General features: G+C 40.2%; 1 protein-coding gene across 1 annotated transcript in view; it reads right to left on the bottom strand.

Moving 5' to 3' along the window:
• Window positions 1-9,685: 9,685 nt before the first annotated feature.
• The window catches only part of LOC140476793 (uncharacterized), a 567,118-nt gene continuing 562,271 nt past the window's right edge, over window positions 9,686-14,532 (bottom strand). Inside the window, exon 59 of the mRNA XM_072569588.1 lies at window positions 9,686-11,004. Coding sequence (XP_072425689.1) covers window positions 10,982-11,004 — 23 coding nt within the window. The 3' untranslated portion in view covers window positions 9,686-10,981. The remainder of the gene's footprint in view (window positions 11,005-14,532) is intronic.

The raw sequence follows: 14,532 nt of genomic DNA, 5'->3' as shown, positions 1-14,532 counted from the left end.
ATGCGAAGGGAGGTTGTTTGAAATTGGAGAAATCAATGTTGAATCTTCTGGGCTGTAGGCTGGTCAAGCGGGAGATTAGGTGTTGTTTTTCTAATTTGTGGTTTGATTGATTGTGGCAATGAAGGAGGCCAAGGATGGTCATGTCAAAAAAGGAGTGGGAAGGGGAATTAAAATGGGCGGTGACTGGAGGATGATCCTTAAACACTTCCATCAACCCCAACTAGATACCACCCAGGACATCTTCTCCTCCCCACCCCTCTCTGCCTTCTGCAAGGACCATTCCCTTTGTCAATCCTTGGTTGGTGCCATTCTCCCCACCAACCCCCTGAACTCCCAGGTACTTTCCCCTACAACTGGAAAAGATGCAAAACCTGCCATTATACCACCCCCCCTTATCTCCATCTAGGGCCCCAAACAGTCCTTCCAGGTGAGACAGAGGTTCACCTGCCTTTCTCCCAACCTAGTTTACTGTATCCAGTGCTCCCGATGTGGTCTTCTCTGCACTGAGGACACTAAACGTAAACTTAAGGAACGTTTCACCGAGCATCTCAGCCAGGCAGGCAGGGGCTGACCGGATCTTCCCATCACCACCCATTTTAATTCCCCTTCTCACTTTTTACCAATGTGACCATCCTTGGCCTCCTACATTGCTGCAATGAATCAAATTGCAAATTGGAGGAACAACACCTCATCTGCTGCTTGGGCAGTCTATAGTCCAGAGAACTCAACATTGAGTTCTCCAATTTCAAATAACATCCCTTCCCATCCCTGACTCCCTTCCCAGCCCCTCCCATTCCCTTCCATTTCTCTCAGCCACCTACCAGATTCATCCCTCCCATTGACCAACCAGATCATACCTTCTACCTGTATCCACCTATCTCCACCTCACCACCCTACCCCTACCCTCTTTATCTGCAGCTCTCCTTACACCCACCCTCAGTCCAGAAGCAGGGTTACACCCAAAACATTGACTTCTTCACCTCCTGATGCTGCCTGGCTAGCTGTGTTCTTCCAGCCTCCTGCTCTTGGATTCCAGCATCTGCAGTTTTTTTGTCTCTAACAGATGTCTCTAATAAACACAAATAATACTTTTTTGAAGAAGATGAATATTATTGTAAGCACTGAGGCTTGAACCCTTGAGCTTGATATTAGGTTCTTAAGAAGCAGTCAAAAACATTTCAGAATGAAAATCTAAAACCAAGAGAAAAATGGGGGAAATAATCAGCAGGTAAATCAGCATTTGATGAAAGAGCATACTGTTAGAACTGGAATACATCACAAATAAAATGGCATTTAAAACAAAACAGAATAAGGGGAAGGGTAACGCATGTACACACACAAAAAAACATGGGAAAATAAATTAAACAGCAGCAAAAAACTTTATTGTAGAAATGGAGATAATTGACTTCCAGTTTGATATTAACCTAAGACAAAGGCAAAAAGATCTAGGACATCAAGATTGTGGGAATGTATGAAAGGTGAAAGACCAAGAAGTAGAAAGGAAAGGATGAAAGCTAGATTCAGGAGTATGCTAAATGAATCAGGATGACACCATGTACCACTTTGCCAACATAGTTCCAAATGGCAGTGCCTAGATTTCAGAATCTACCTACTCTATCCAATCACCACCAGAAATGGTAACACATTTCATTCCACTTCTTGAGAGGGAGAAAATCAGAGCTATGGTTGAGTTAATGTTTCTGCTGAACCATTCATGTACACAATCACACATTAGCCTGGAAGTTACTATGTAGGCTTGTTCCATGTTAAACAGCATGTGTGTTAATCAGCCATGGAAAAAAGGTTATTGCATGCACTGACCAGATGGTGAAGGATAGCAAATCCTTAAAGGTAAGTGTGATTAAAATATTATATTGCTAAAGACTATTAAGGCCAAAAACTTGTAAAGCTCTTCGACTCAATTTAAGATGTTCCTTAAGCATGCTTCAAATTTTATCTAAACAGCTTAGAAGAATGTAAAGAAAATCAATAGAGGTATGTGACAGAGAACTGGAGTAATAATAATAGGAAGGTTCAGATTACACGGTGTGCTGAATGGAAACGTTTTATACAGGAATGCTTTCTTGTTCTGATATATGGGGTGGAATCACCCCAGTCCTTGAACAATGTGGTCAATGATGAGTCAGTTGGTAAAATATGTTGGAAAAATCAGATTCTTGACATTGAGAGATAATAGCATTTAGAATTTCACTAGTGAGTGGTGAGAGGCCTATTGCATATCTCAATTACGTGAGGTCTGCTATTTTCTCTCGAAGCAGAGAAAAATTAGAACAGCGCCAATTTCAGGCATGAAAGACTGACCAGGTACCTAGTAGCTGAAACTGCTGGTATCATCCCCAGGTGTCCATCTTGTCCAGCATTTCCTACCATCTCAGGATTAGATCAGCCATGATTTCATTGAAAGGAGAAGCAGACCTGATGGATCAGATTCTTCAGTTCCAACATCTTATGATGTCTAGGCCTATTCCATGTGCAGTGACTATCTGCACCTTCCATCCATGGAGGCAAGAATTGGCAAAACACCAGCTTACCATATCATCAGGGATCATTAGGAACTCACTTTTAATGCAGTTCAGCACTTCAATAATGCACTTTGGAGTTCACTATCACTGAAAATTGCAATTGTGCTGCCTGGCTGTTTTACACACAGGGTGGCACAGTGGCTCAATGGTGAGCACACTGTCTCACAGCGCTCGGGATCCAGGGTCAATTCCAGTCTTGGGTGACTGTCTGTGTGGAGTTTGCACATTCTCCCCATGTCTGCATGGGTTTCTTCCAGGTGCTCTGGTTTCTACCCACAGTCCAAAGCTGTGCAAGCTAGGCGGATAGGCCATGCTGAATTGTCCATGATCCAGCTAGGTGGATTAGCCATGAGAAATGCAGGGTTGAAGGGATAGAGTGGGATGCTCTTTGGAGAGTTAATGTGAACTTATTGGGCCAAATGGCCTGTTTCCACACTGTAGGGGTTCTACTCTAGTAGAGTAGAGTCGAGAGTGTAGTACTGGAAAAGCACAGCAGCATCCGAGAAGCAGGAGAATCGACGTTTTGGGCAAAAGCCCAAAATCCTGATGAAGGGCTTTTGCCCGAAACGTTGATTCTCCTGCTGGTTGGATGCTGCCTGACCAGCTGAGTTTTTCCAGCACCACACCCCTGCATGCTCTTTAGTGCCTACTCATTTTATGTCTACCTGGATGCTCATTGCATATCTACCTTGGCTTGACTTTGGTACAAATAAATATCCAGATGGCTTGTCATGTTTGACAATGTTAGTCAGAAAGTTTGTCAATCAGAAAAGGTGTTAAGGTACCCTGAGTGAGCCTATTGGATGTGCAGAGGGCAGGATGGGTAAGTAGTCTGGGACTGGAACCTCAAAAAGGGGGGAATTCTGAGCCATCTGTGCCTGTGTCCCCAGAGCATGGGCAGAAACAAAGTTAGATGCAGGCCTAGTTAACGTACACCTGATAAGGGTTCCTGAACCAGAGCATAAGCCCTATCGGCAAAACCCAATAAATTCCAAAGCAGAAAAAACAATTGTGGAGATAGTGAAAGGGCTAGTGAGACATGGAATCCTGAAAGCAACCACAAGTACAACAAATTTCTCAACATGGCCAATAATAAAGCCTGATGCAAGCTACAGGCTCACCATTGATTATACAGGACTAAATAATGTCACCCCCAAATTGCACCCTATTGTAGCCAACACCACCATCACGGCTTGGCCCCCGAACACAAGATTTTCACTATTTTAGACATAGCCAACAGGTTCTGGTCTATCTCGTTACATCCTGAGTCCCAGAATAAATTCAATTTTACAGTAAGGGACAGGCAGTATACGTGGACTTGCCTGCCACAAGGGTTCCACAACAGCCCCACTATTTTCCACAGGGTGATGAACGAGAATAGATATACCAGAGAGTAGTACTGCCCTCCAATATGTTGATGATATCCTAATTGCCTCAGAGTCTGAGTCAGGACAGCAGGAGGCTTTATGTCTAGTATTTCAGGAATTGGCAACTGCAGGGTTAAAAGTTAGCCCCACAAAGGCACAGATTGGCAGAACACAAGTCTTATACCTGGGACACCTTTTATCCCAGGGACTCAAAGAAATATCTAATGACCACAAGAAGGCAATCCAACAGATGCCCATGACCTGCCACTGTCAGGGAAGTCAGAAAGGACTTGGGGCTATTCAACTACAGACAGAGTTTTATACCTGAGTTTGCAAAATTGGCTGAACTGATCCAGAGATTAAGTAAAGGAGGCGAGCCCACCTTGTAACCTGGGGGCAGAACAGGAGGAGACAGTCAGCTTAAAACTCAACTCAGATCAGCCCCTGGGCTAGGGCTGCTAAATCCCAACAAGGATTTTCACATCCATTCTGAGGGAGGATTTTACTCCATAGTGGTCACCCAAGAGCATGGTAGCAGGAGAAGGCCCGTAGGGTACTACTCAACTCCAGAAGGGCCAGTAGTCACCAGATTGCCCAGGTGTATAGCAGCCTTAGACTATGCTGCTTGGGCCATTAGGGTTAGCGAGCCCATAGTAATGACATGGAATGTCATCCTTCACACTAAACACACCCTAGTAGAATTACTAAACACAGGGAAACTGAGGGCCATCTCTAATATGAGAAGGGCAAAATGGGAGGCAGTTCTTTTACCACCAGGTCAGTCCATGGTAATAGTTAGGGATACGGGAGAAAAACTAGCTGAGGGAATTCTAGACACAGGGGATCTGCACAACTGTGGGGATATAGATGGGGATGATGATAGGGGGAAGAGTAAAAGATACCCCCTCAGACACAGCTGAGGACACCCTCTTCGTGGATGGGTTGTGAAAATCCGTAGCAGGGTCACCCCGAACAGGATGGGCTGTGGTGAATGATAAGTTAGAAACAGTTATGTCAAGGATTGGTGGAAGTCAGTCCACTCATGTTGCAGAACTGGTAGCACTCACCAAAACACTGAAACTAGCAAAAGGAAAAATCGTGAGTATATATACAGACAGTCAATATGCCTTTGGTGTAGTCCATGACTACATGGTGGCATGAGGCAGCAGAGGGTTCACCACTGTGGGGGAGCCCCTATCAGACACCAATTAAGAATTCAGGCACTATTATGTGCCAGGGAACAACCAAAAGAGGCTGCAGTAATAAAAATAAAAGTCCATCAAAAGCAGCCAGCAAAAGATAGACCAAGTTGGCTAAAATTCAAAGGAAACCAGGAAGCAGACTGAGCAGCTCAGAAAGCCCTAGAACAAGAAGCCATTGACGAGGCTGCAATAACCATTATTGAATTAGCAAAGGACGCTATCTAAATTCAGCAGCTACAGGAGGACATCCTGCAGGAAGAGAGAGAGAGCAATGGAAACTGCTGGGGGCATTCAAAGGGGAGGATGGTGTCTGGAGGTGAGCAGAAAAGGTGGTAGCACCAGCGTGTATACAGAACACATTGCTTGAACTGCACCACAGGCTCTCCCATACGGATAAAGAGGCCATGATAGCAAGCCGAGGGATAGAGGGGTGGTGGATGGGAATGGGAAGAGACGTGGCCAAGTACTACCGCAAATGCATGGTTTGTGCACAACATAAGCCAGGGAGACCAATAAAAATTAAGATGGGACACCAGCCCAGACCTAGGCGAGCCTGGGAACGCCTTCAGATAGATTTTAGAGGGCTACTACCACCTTTCCGTGGGAAAACGTACAGCCTGGTCATCATAGACCAATTCACCTGGTGGGTCGAGGCATTACTGACCAAAAGCTGCACTGTGGCCACTGTAGCCAGAACATTAGCAGAGGAGGTAATCCCTAGGTGGGAGTACCCCTTGAGATCATCTCCAACCAAGGGACGCATTTTACAGGCAAGATCATGAAGACCGTCTACCAATTACTCGGCATTAGACAAAACTTTCACATCCCCTATCACCCCCAGAGCTCAGAGATGGTCGAGAGAATGAATAGAACGCTCAAAAATATTTTAGCTAAGGCTATACAAACCTCAGGCAGAACATGGGCTGAAGTGCTGCAAGCCATACTAATGAAATCAAGAGCCACCATGAATCAGGCAACCGGGCTAACACCATATGAATTAATGACCAGTCAAGCAATGCAATTGCCTGAGACAATAATCATGGGTGGCATCGAGGCATCGATGTGGGCACACGAAAAGACAAAATTCAGCGACATGTGACAGAATTGAGCACCCAATTGAAAGGGAAGCAGAAATCTGTAATTGATAAACAGGACAAAAAGGACAAGGACAGTGAACTTGAAATTTTCCCTGAGGTTCCAACAGCAGGAAGCCGCGTCCTAGAGCGAGCATTGCCCAACAGACCAGGCTTTGCCCCAAGATGGAATGGGCCATACGATGTTGTAATAAATGGGGACACCTGAACCTGCATAGATATTAAAGGAAAAGGCACATGGAAGCATAAGACTCAACTAAAACCATTTAAAGACTCCTGTGAGCAAACTAATGTCAGTCCCCAGGTGCAGACAGGAACAGCGAACAAGATGGTCATCCCAGGGGAGTACCAAAAACCCAACAGAACAACCACACAGAAGCACGACTGCACCTCCTGACAAAAGCAAAGACTTTGACTGATAACTTTATTTTAACTGCAAAATGTATATACCTGTATGTATTTCACTGTGTTTAAGTGTCGCAACTGTTGGGAGCATGTCAGGATTCGTAATGAGGCCTGATTATCTTAGGCAACAATACCTCAAAAGCTCTGGAAGTAGTTAATACAGAGTTGGCTGAACTCAGACTCTACACACAGCAGACACGTTACGCGGTGGATTATAAATTAACACAGCAAGGGGGAGTTGTATAATTATTGGTGACAATTGTACCACTCATGTTATTGATGTCTTTTATAGCATTACAGAAGCCATCAAGAATATTTGAGACCAGTGAGATAATTTTCGACAGGGAGCTACAATTACAGACAGCTGGCTAAACTGGTTGATAGGTCAATCTTGGGGATCTTATTTGGCACATGGGGTGGTTTTCCTCACTGCGCTCATGCTGGGATTCTGTGTGGGCCTCAGGTGTTTAAAGCTCTGCTGTAAGATGCTACTGATGAGAACTGTGCCAGAAGCAAGTGTCACCACGGAACAGCCCCCAACGAAATTGGCACTCCATGATACCCCACGGGACGAGGAGCTCTTAGAGATGACCCTACCTCTACATGTAAATTGGGTGATTTGTGGGAGATCTCTGTAGTTGCCTCCTTGATCAAAAAGGGGGAGATGGGAGATGGCATAGGGCAGGGTGACACAAGGCACACAGACACACAAGATGGCCGCTGAGCCATCAGTTCGCCACTTGACACACAAGATGGCTGCCGGACCACAGATGACATGGAGAGAGACAGCAGAGCAAACCCAGACACTGCCTGGGGCCACCAGAATGCCAGTACAATGCACTCACAACCTAGTTGGTTAGTTTAAGGTGGATGGGGGACAGAATACACATGAGTAGCGTATACTGCCCGCTGAAGTGTCTGGGTCCAGCCAACACCTTTGATAGAAATGTTAACAGTCTGACAGACTCAACAGCCAGTCCTTCTTAGAAAGAGCGATTAGCACCCATTACTACAGTAATGGACTTCCGTGCAGACATTGAAACTGATAATGTCTGTGCTAAAACCGACAACAACCGTGCTGAAATCACAAAGGCTGCACTGGAACTGACAATGATTGCACCGAAACTATTAACGATTCTGCAATGTTTACAATAAACAAACCAAGTTACAGAGACAATAACTCATTACTGACCTACTATATCACAAAATATATAAAAGTATCTTGTCATGTGCTTCGGGTCGAGAGAAGACTCGCAGCTGACCATTGTGCTGTTGGTGTCTTTCTCTCCCCGGAGCTCCGGTATTTCCTTGCACAATAAACTCTATTGTTGAACCCTGACTCTGACTCCGAGGCTGGTGATTTTCCCCACAACACTTAGACACCTGAAAAAGCAATTTCACTACAAAATAAATCAAAATTAATGACTTTTTCAATGTTTGAATGCAGAAACAGCAAATTTTGCATGAATGTAAATTCATTTTTTTCTTAAAGGTAAAAGTTCCTATATTTTTTGAATAATCATTCTTATTGATGGTTGACATGCAATAGCTAATCATTTAGATTTGTATCATGGCTAAGATGTTTGATGACTAAAAGAAAAAGCATTCCATTTATAAATTAGATTTTACATTGTCATGACTGTGGTTTCTAGTTTTTATCTACTTTGTTGGACCATTAGAAATCCAAGTAGCATTAATGTCTTGAATAATTGATTTTGGCATATATGTGACATAAAAATAAATTACCATACCAGACAATTAGAAGACAGTTCTTGGAGATGGTAGGTTTATCACCTATTTTTCATCAGGTGATAGGAGCGTCGCTCCGAACGTTAGTGTGCTTCCAATTAAACCTGTTGGACTATAACCTGGTGTTGTGTGATTTTTAACTTTGTACACCTCAGTCCAACACCGGCATCTCCAAATCATGACCTATTTTTCCAATCACCCTGTTCAGAAATATTAAGATACACCTCTGGAACAAGTGATCCCTGAACCCAGGCCACACTACCACTGTGCCACAAGGACATTTTGACATAAGTTTTTGATTGTTGGGTTGCCCACTCAATTTTAAATTAAGGGTTGGATATATTTCAATCAGCTAGCCACTAAATTGCTAGTTTGGAATGTGCAAGGTACAAATGGGAGTATTTAAACAATGTGTGACAGAAGCAAATATAATTAATTCTGTTTGAGTGAACTCATCTTAGCCTGTAGCTCCTTTATATAATAAAGTCTATGGAAAAGAAAACTGGATATCATATAAAACCAGCTGCTGATGCAAATTTATGCAAGATGATTTTCATTTACGTTGTAGCCTTGGTTCATTGGTAGCATTTTTGCCTTAAAATCTGAGTTTCATAGGCTAAATTGGATCACCTCAGAAAGCACGAATGGAGCTTAATACACATGATATTGCATTGATGATTATTTGGATAGAAATGGTGTATAAGAATATGGAAACAAATGAGATTGGCACCAGGTAGTAGAATTTGTACAGTTATGATGGGCCAAATGCCTCCTTGTGAACTGTAATAATTCTATGGTATGCCTGGACCTTTCTGATAAACAGCATTACTATGATGATAACATGCAGCCATTGATAGTTGTACTATTGAATAGCTGTAGTCTTCATTAAGAGAGCCAGAATCATGAAACTCTGGAAACAATTAAAGTTTTGGATTTTAAATAGGTGTTCTATTGTGTGGCTTGAGCAGTTAGTGCTTGCTTGTAAACTATAACTAAAAATAAACGCTTATAAAAGTGTGCAAAGATTTGCACCAGTTGGGTCCTTAAACTATTCATTTTTAATAGTATTTTTTAATAGTATACAAAGTAATTGCTCAACAAACATGAAAATCAACACTTTTTGTTGAAGGAGTTTAAACAATTCTATGTAAAAAGACATTCTAGGAACGTGAACTGCAATAGCATTTATTTGATCAATATATTAACATGATTATTAACATACTTGATTTTTAATAACATATTTTACTAATAGCCCTATTGCCAAAAAATATATTTGTGAAACTTTTTTAATATAATTTTTAAATACAACAGGCAATTGTGGCAGATATTGTAAACAACAAAATCAAATTGTCTACCTTTCTGAAGAAAGCTTTGAAATACTTGGATTATTACCAAGAATTATATTTTCTGTCAAGGAAAATGTCAAATACCTTTGTCATTAAAGACTATTTATTTAAAAGTCTGCATTATCTTCATACAAAGCATACAAGAGAGAAGTGGTTCCATGATATAGTAGAATACTCCTCAGGGCTTCAGGACACGTCATCAATCTAAATTAAGGGTTTTAGTAGTCCTCAAACTGTGGGAAAGCAGTACACACTTATGATTTTTCCCAATTTAGTCAGTAATTGCCTGACATCTGATTCATTTTTCAATGAAGAATGTTGAAGCAGGCTCAAAAAATCTAAGGGCTAAGAGTAGGCCTTCAAGCTCAAAAATAGCTTCGGAACCCATGGCAGGAGAGATCACTTTCAGGCCTCTCTACAATTTTTCAACATCTAAAATAAGAAAGACTTTTGGAACTGGCGAGTAGTTTGGAGTTGGTGGTTTGGAGAGGGGTTGTTTGCTAAACCCAGGCAGGATGGAAAGAGACCTCTAATCCTATCTCGAGCTTTGACCAATTGTCTGTTGCTAGGGGTCTGTGCCCCTCCACCTGTGGGGTTCTGATATTCCACCCAGTTCCACATGTCAGGGAACCATAGATGGATCTGAAGACTAACTGGAAAATTCCCTCTAACAGTTTGTGGTCATTCACTGGCTGAACCGGCAACCTGCTGTTTGCCTCCAATAATATATCCCAGGGTAAGATGGATCGAGGAAACTAGATTTTTTTACCTAATACCTTTGTTCCACAACTGGAAGGGGCTAAAAACCCAGTTCCATATGTCAGAAAATGCTAGGCGATGTATAGGATTTTATTAAATTGATTTCCTGCAAGTGTCAATTCATATTGGGAGTATCAAATCTCAGAATCACAACTGTAGAGGTTAAGTGTGGATTGTTCCTGTTGACTTTTACATCATCATAATTCAAACAATTTCAAACATGTACATTTACTAGACAGGCTCATCATAATAACAACAATAAAAATCTAACAATGTTAAAATTTCTTTTGAAAGTTTATTCATAAAAGTTTATTGAAAAGACTTGATATGTAAGTTTATCACCTCATGGTTTTGTACTTGAATATCATTGCTTTGTAGGCATGTCATTAACATTGGTACCAGTATGATGTCTTTTATTTTCTTGACAAGTTTTCTAGAAAACAATTCGTGAATATAATTTTAATTAATGATACATTACATAAACTGGTAGTTATCTGAAAATTTCTTCACTGCAAACTATGTGTTAGGTACTGGATCATCTGTTAATGAAAATATTAAAGATAATATTTGCTCACATGCTCATTTATTTAACATATTACTGTGAAATACTATAAAACAGCTTAGATTGGAATTCATGTTTATACTGTACCAATTTATGAACTTAACGTGCTTTACTCAGAAAATATTTCACACTTAATGAAGACCAACCCAGTAGTATTCTCTGAGTACTAAATACACACAAATTTGATCTCAATGGTATTGCAGTCAAACCTGATCCTATCACCACTAGACATTTAGACAGCTGCACTACCAGCAGAAACCACTCATCACTGCCACCAAACTAAGCTCAATTATATCACAAAACCTCACCTTTTGCTTGGAGACCTTATAGTACCACAATTTTAAGGAATGAACATTTCCTTTATGCCTATTACCTATCTCCACCCAAGGTCCCGTTATGACATGGGTTGCTTGCAACACAGACAATCTACTTTCACTGACTCAGAACCTGTTTTTAGTCACCTATTTAGTTTCTCTCGTTCCCTAACGTTTTTCTCTCTCTCCCACTTAGTCTCTTTGCCTCTGTCTTCATCTATCCTCCTTCCTACTTAGGACAAAGCTATTCAGTGAATAAACCTAGTGTGCTATTCACTTGCAAGGTCTTTAATAAGTCACTACAATGTGATTAATCATGTATTGTCCCATTGTAATCTTTATTATTTGACTCTCATGTTAACTGCAATTTCTAAAATTGGAAGACGGGTAAGACACTACCTGGCATTCTTGGCATCTACAAGGGCATTTTATTGGTATTTTTCATTGTCCTGAGGTTGTGAAAGCTATCATATAAAGGCAAATCTGCCTTTAATGATGTGACTATTGGTATCAAAGACCATAAAAAGAGCCTACAGTTTCTTATTTGGAGAAAATGTGTGACTTTCATCGACAGCATGCATATGAATAGCAAGTTAGTGAGCGTGGAATTGTATGTGTAAAACATATGCTTCCAGATTTGGCAGACTGACTTGGAGCACTAATAGACAGGAGTTTGACAAATTTACAAAATTAGCAAAAACAATAAATAACTGCTTGATTTCTCCTGATTTGTATATAAACATAGAACATTACAGCACAATACAGGCATATGGACAAAAATCAAGAATAAGTTAAATAAAAATAGTTGTGTTTGTACTGAAATTGTGTAAGATCTTTAAAAATGTTTCCCAAATGATAATATCTTTCTCAATAAAACTGAAAGAACTACAGGTGCTGCAGGTCAGAGACAAAAACAGAAAAGCTCAGTAGGTCTGGCAGCATCTGAAGAGAGAAATGTTTTGGGTCAAGTGACCCTTTCTTAGAACTGAAATCTTCCTCAATTTCTTCTTTGTTAAATATGAATGACATATTTCAAAATAGCAGGATTTAGAGGAGAAGGACAACAACATTTTAATCAATAATAATTTACACTTCAAACTGATTTTGCATAGCAATGTAATCATTATCTCAATACTGATTGGTCTCCATTCTATTTGTCACTTTCTGCTAAGCTTATTGATCATTAATCAATTAGTTAGAAAGTAGACAAACTTATTAATCTTTTTGCAAAGTAGATTTTTGTGACCATCAATCAAAACAATCTCAAAAATAATGTGCTTTATCACATTATGTAGTCATTTGGACATTATTGAGAAACAGCAGGTCATTTTGTGGGGGTAAGATGAGAAACAGCATGAAGTCATAGTCCATATGGAAACAAATGACTTTGGAAGGAAAATGATTTGTGACCTAGTCAATTTTCTAGGATCAATTCCAAAACATGAACAGCAGGACTTCACAGATAATAAAATATTTGGATTACAGCATTCTTGATGGCAAGTACAAGATTACAATGCAAGAAGGTGGTCATTGGACTAGGAGTTTAAATTATTAGGTTATTTTGAATGTTCTTATGACATGGGTTTGAATCCCACCTTGGCAGACATTGAAATTTGAATTCAATAAAAATTTGGAATGAAAACCTAGCCTAATGATGACCATCAAAATGCTTGATTGTTGTAAAAAATCCCTCTGTTTCTCTAATGTCTTTTAGAGATTGAAGTATGATTTTGGGATAGTGTAGGGGGACGAACTGAGAATAGTTCACAGGTCGGCGCAACATCGACGGCCGCAGGGCCTGTTCTGCGCTGTATTGTTCTATGTTCTATGTTAGTCATTCTTCCATCGTCCATCCCACAGAAATGTGGTTGACTCTTAACTGCCCTCTAGACAATAAAGGAAAGATAATAAATAGCAGTTGAGACAGTAATATCTATATCTATGAAAGAATGAAAAGATAATGGGGAGCAGTTTAAAACAAATTACTGCATTGACCTATAGTTTATTTCAGAAACCAAAATTCCAGATCTTTACCAAAAGAATGAAGCAGAATGAAGAATGAATGAATTAAATTCTCTCACAATTTAAAACAAAAATAAATTGTATATCAAAAGAATAAGAAACCTTGTTCTAAAGTCTGTCTTAAATAGACTCGCGTGCGACAGATGTTGAAAGTACCATGCATTTAGTTACATATAATCTGTACCACACCCAATATACCCAATTTACTCCTTTGCTTACATTGCATAATTAGAGTCAGATATTTATTAGGAATTGGAGGATTCATCATATGGTTTGAGTGCTGCATCAAAAACTTGTATAAATCAATAATCCTGAGCTTCAACTTAGTTCAAGCAAGGTTTACCCTTCAAATTTTCTCTACCCATCTTATAGTTGCTAATTGCCAATTCATCATAAGTGTCACTGACATTTTTGACAGAGCTATCTTGAGTCAGAACTCTCCTGATTGTAAACACTTGAACTCAGGTGTTTAGCTATCTCAATAGTTCTGCAGGTATCTAGTTCTCTAACCTAAAACATTGAATCACAACACTGAAATTAACTTATGTTGACTTTTATCCTTCCTCTATTGTTTACCTCCCAGGCAATCTGGTCACATGATTCTTTATTGGAAGTCAGGTGTTTACCAAAGTCATATCCTAAAAAGACGTGGTTCTTAAGGTACCAACATTCCAAAACAATATGTAGACCCTTTCTCCAAAAACTTGTGGACTATCATAATAGAAAGAGTTTAGAAAAATGAGAAGTGATCTCACTGAAATATACAAAGAATCTGGAGAAGCATTATGAATTAACTGGTATAAGCTTAAGCAGCAGCAGATACTGAGAGATTTGGAAGTGCATATTCCTAAATCTTTGATGAGCAGTGCAGTTGATTTGACCAAGTTGAAAAAAAAGTCACAAAAACACATAAGCGGTCTTTGTATTCTACTCATAATAGGGAAATAGAACAAATACGTTATAAAAACTGAAACAAAAACAGAAATTGCTGAAAAATCTCAGCAGGTTTAGCAACATCTATGGAGAGAAATCAGAGTTAACGTTTTGGGTCCAGCGACCCTTCCTCAGAAGGGTCCCACTTGACCTGAAATGTTTACTTTGATTTCTCTCCACAAGTTCTGCCAAACCTGCTGAGCTTTTCCAGCTTTTCTTTTAATTTCTGATTTACA

This window comes from Chiloscyllium punctatum, chromosome 5 (assembly GCF_047496795.1).
Source record: "Chiloscyllium punctatum isolate Juve2018m chromosome 5, sChiPun1.3, whole genome shotgun sequence".
Classification (NCBI taxonomy): Eukaryota; Metazoa; Chordata; class Chondrichthyes; order Orectolobiformes; family Hemiscylliidae; genus Chiloscyllium; species Chiloscyllium punctatum.
Note: the sequence above shows the minus strand (reverse complement) of the source record. Positions and strands in the feature narration are given on the sequence as shown.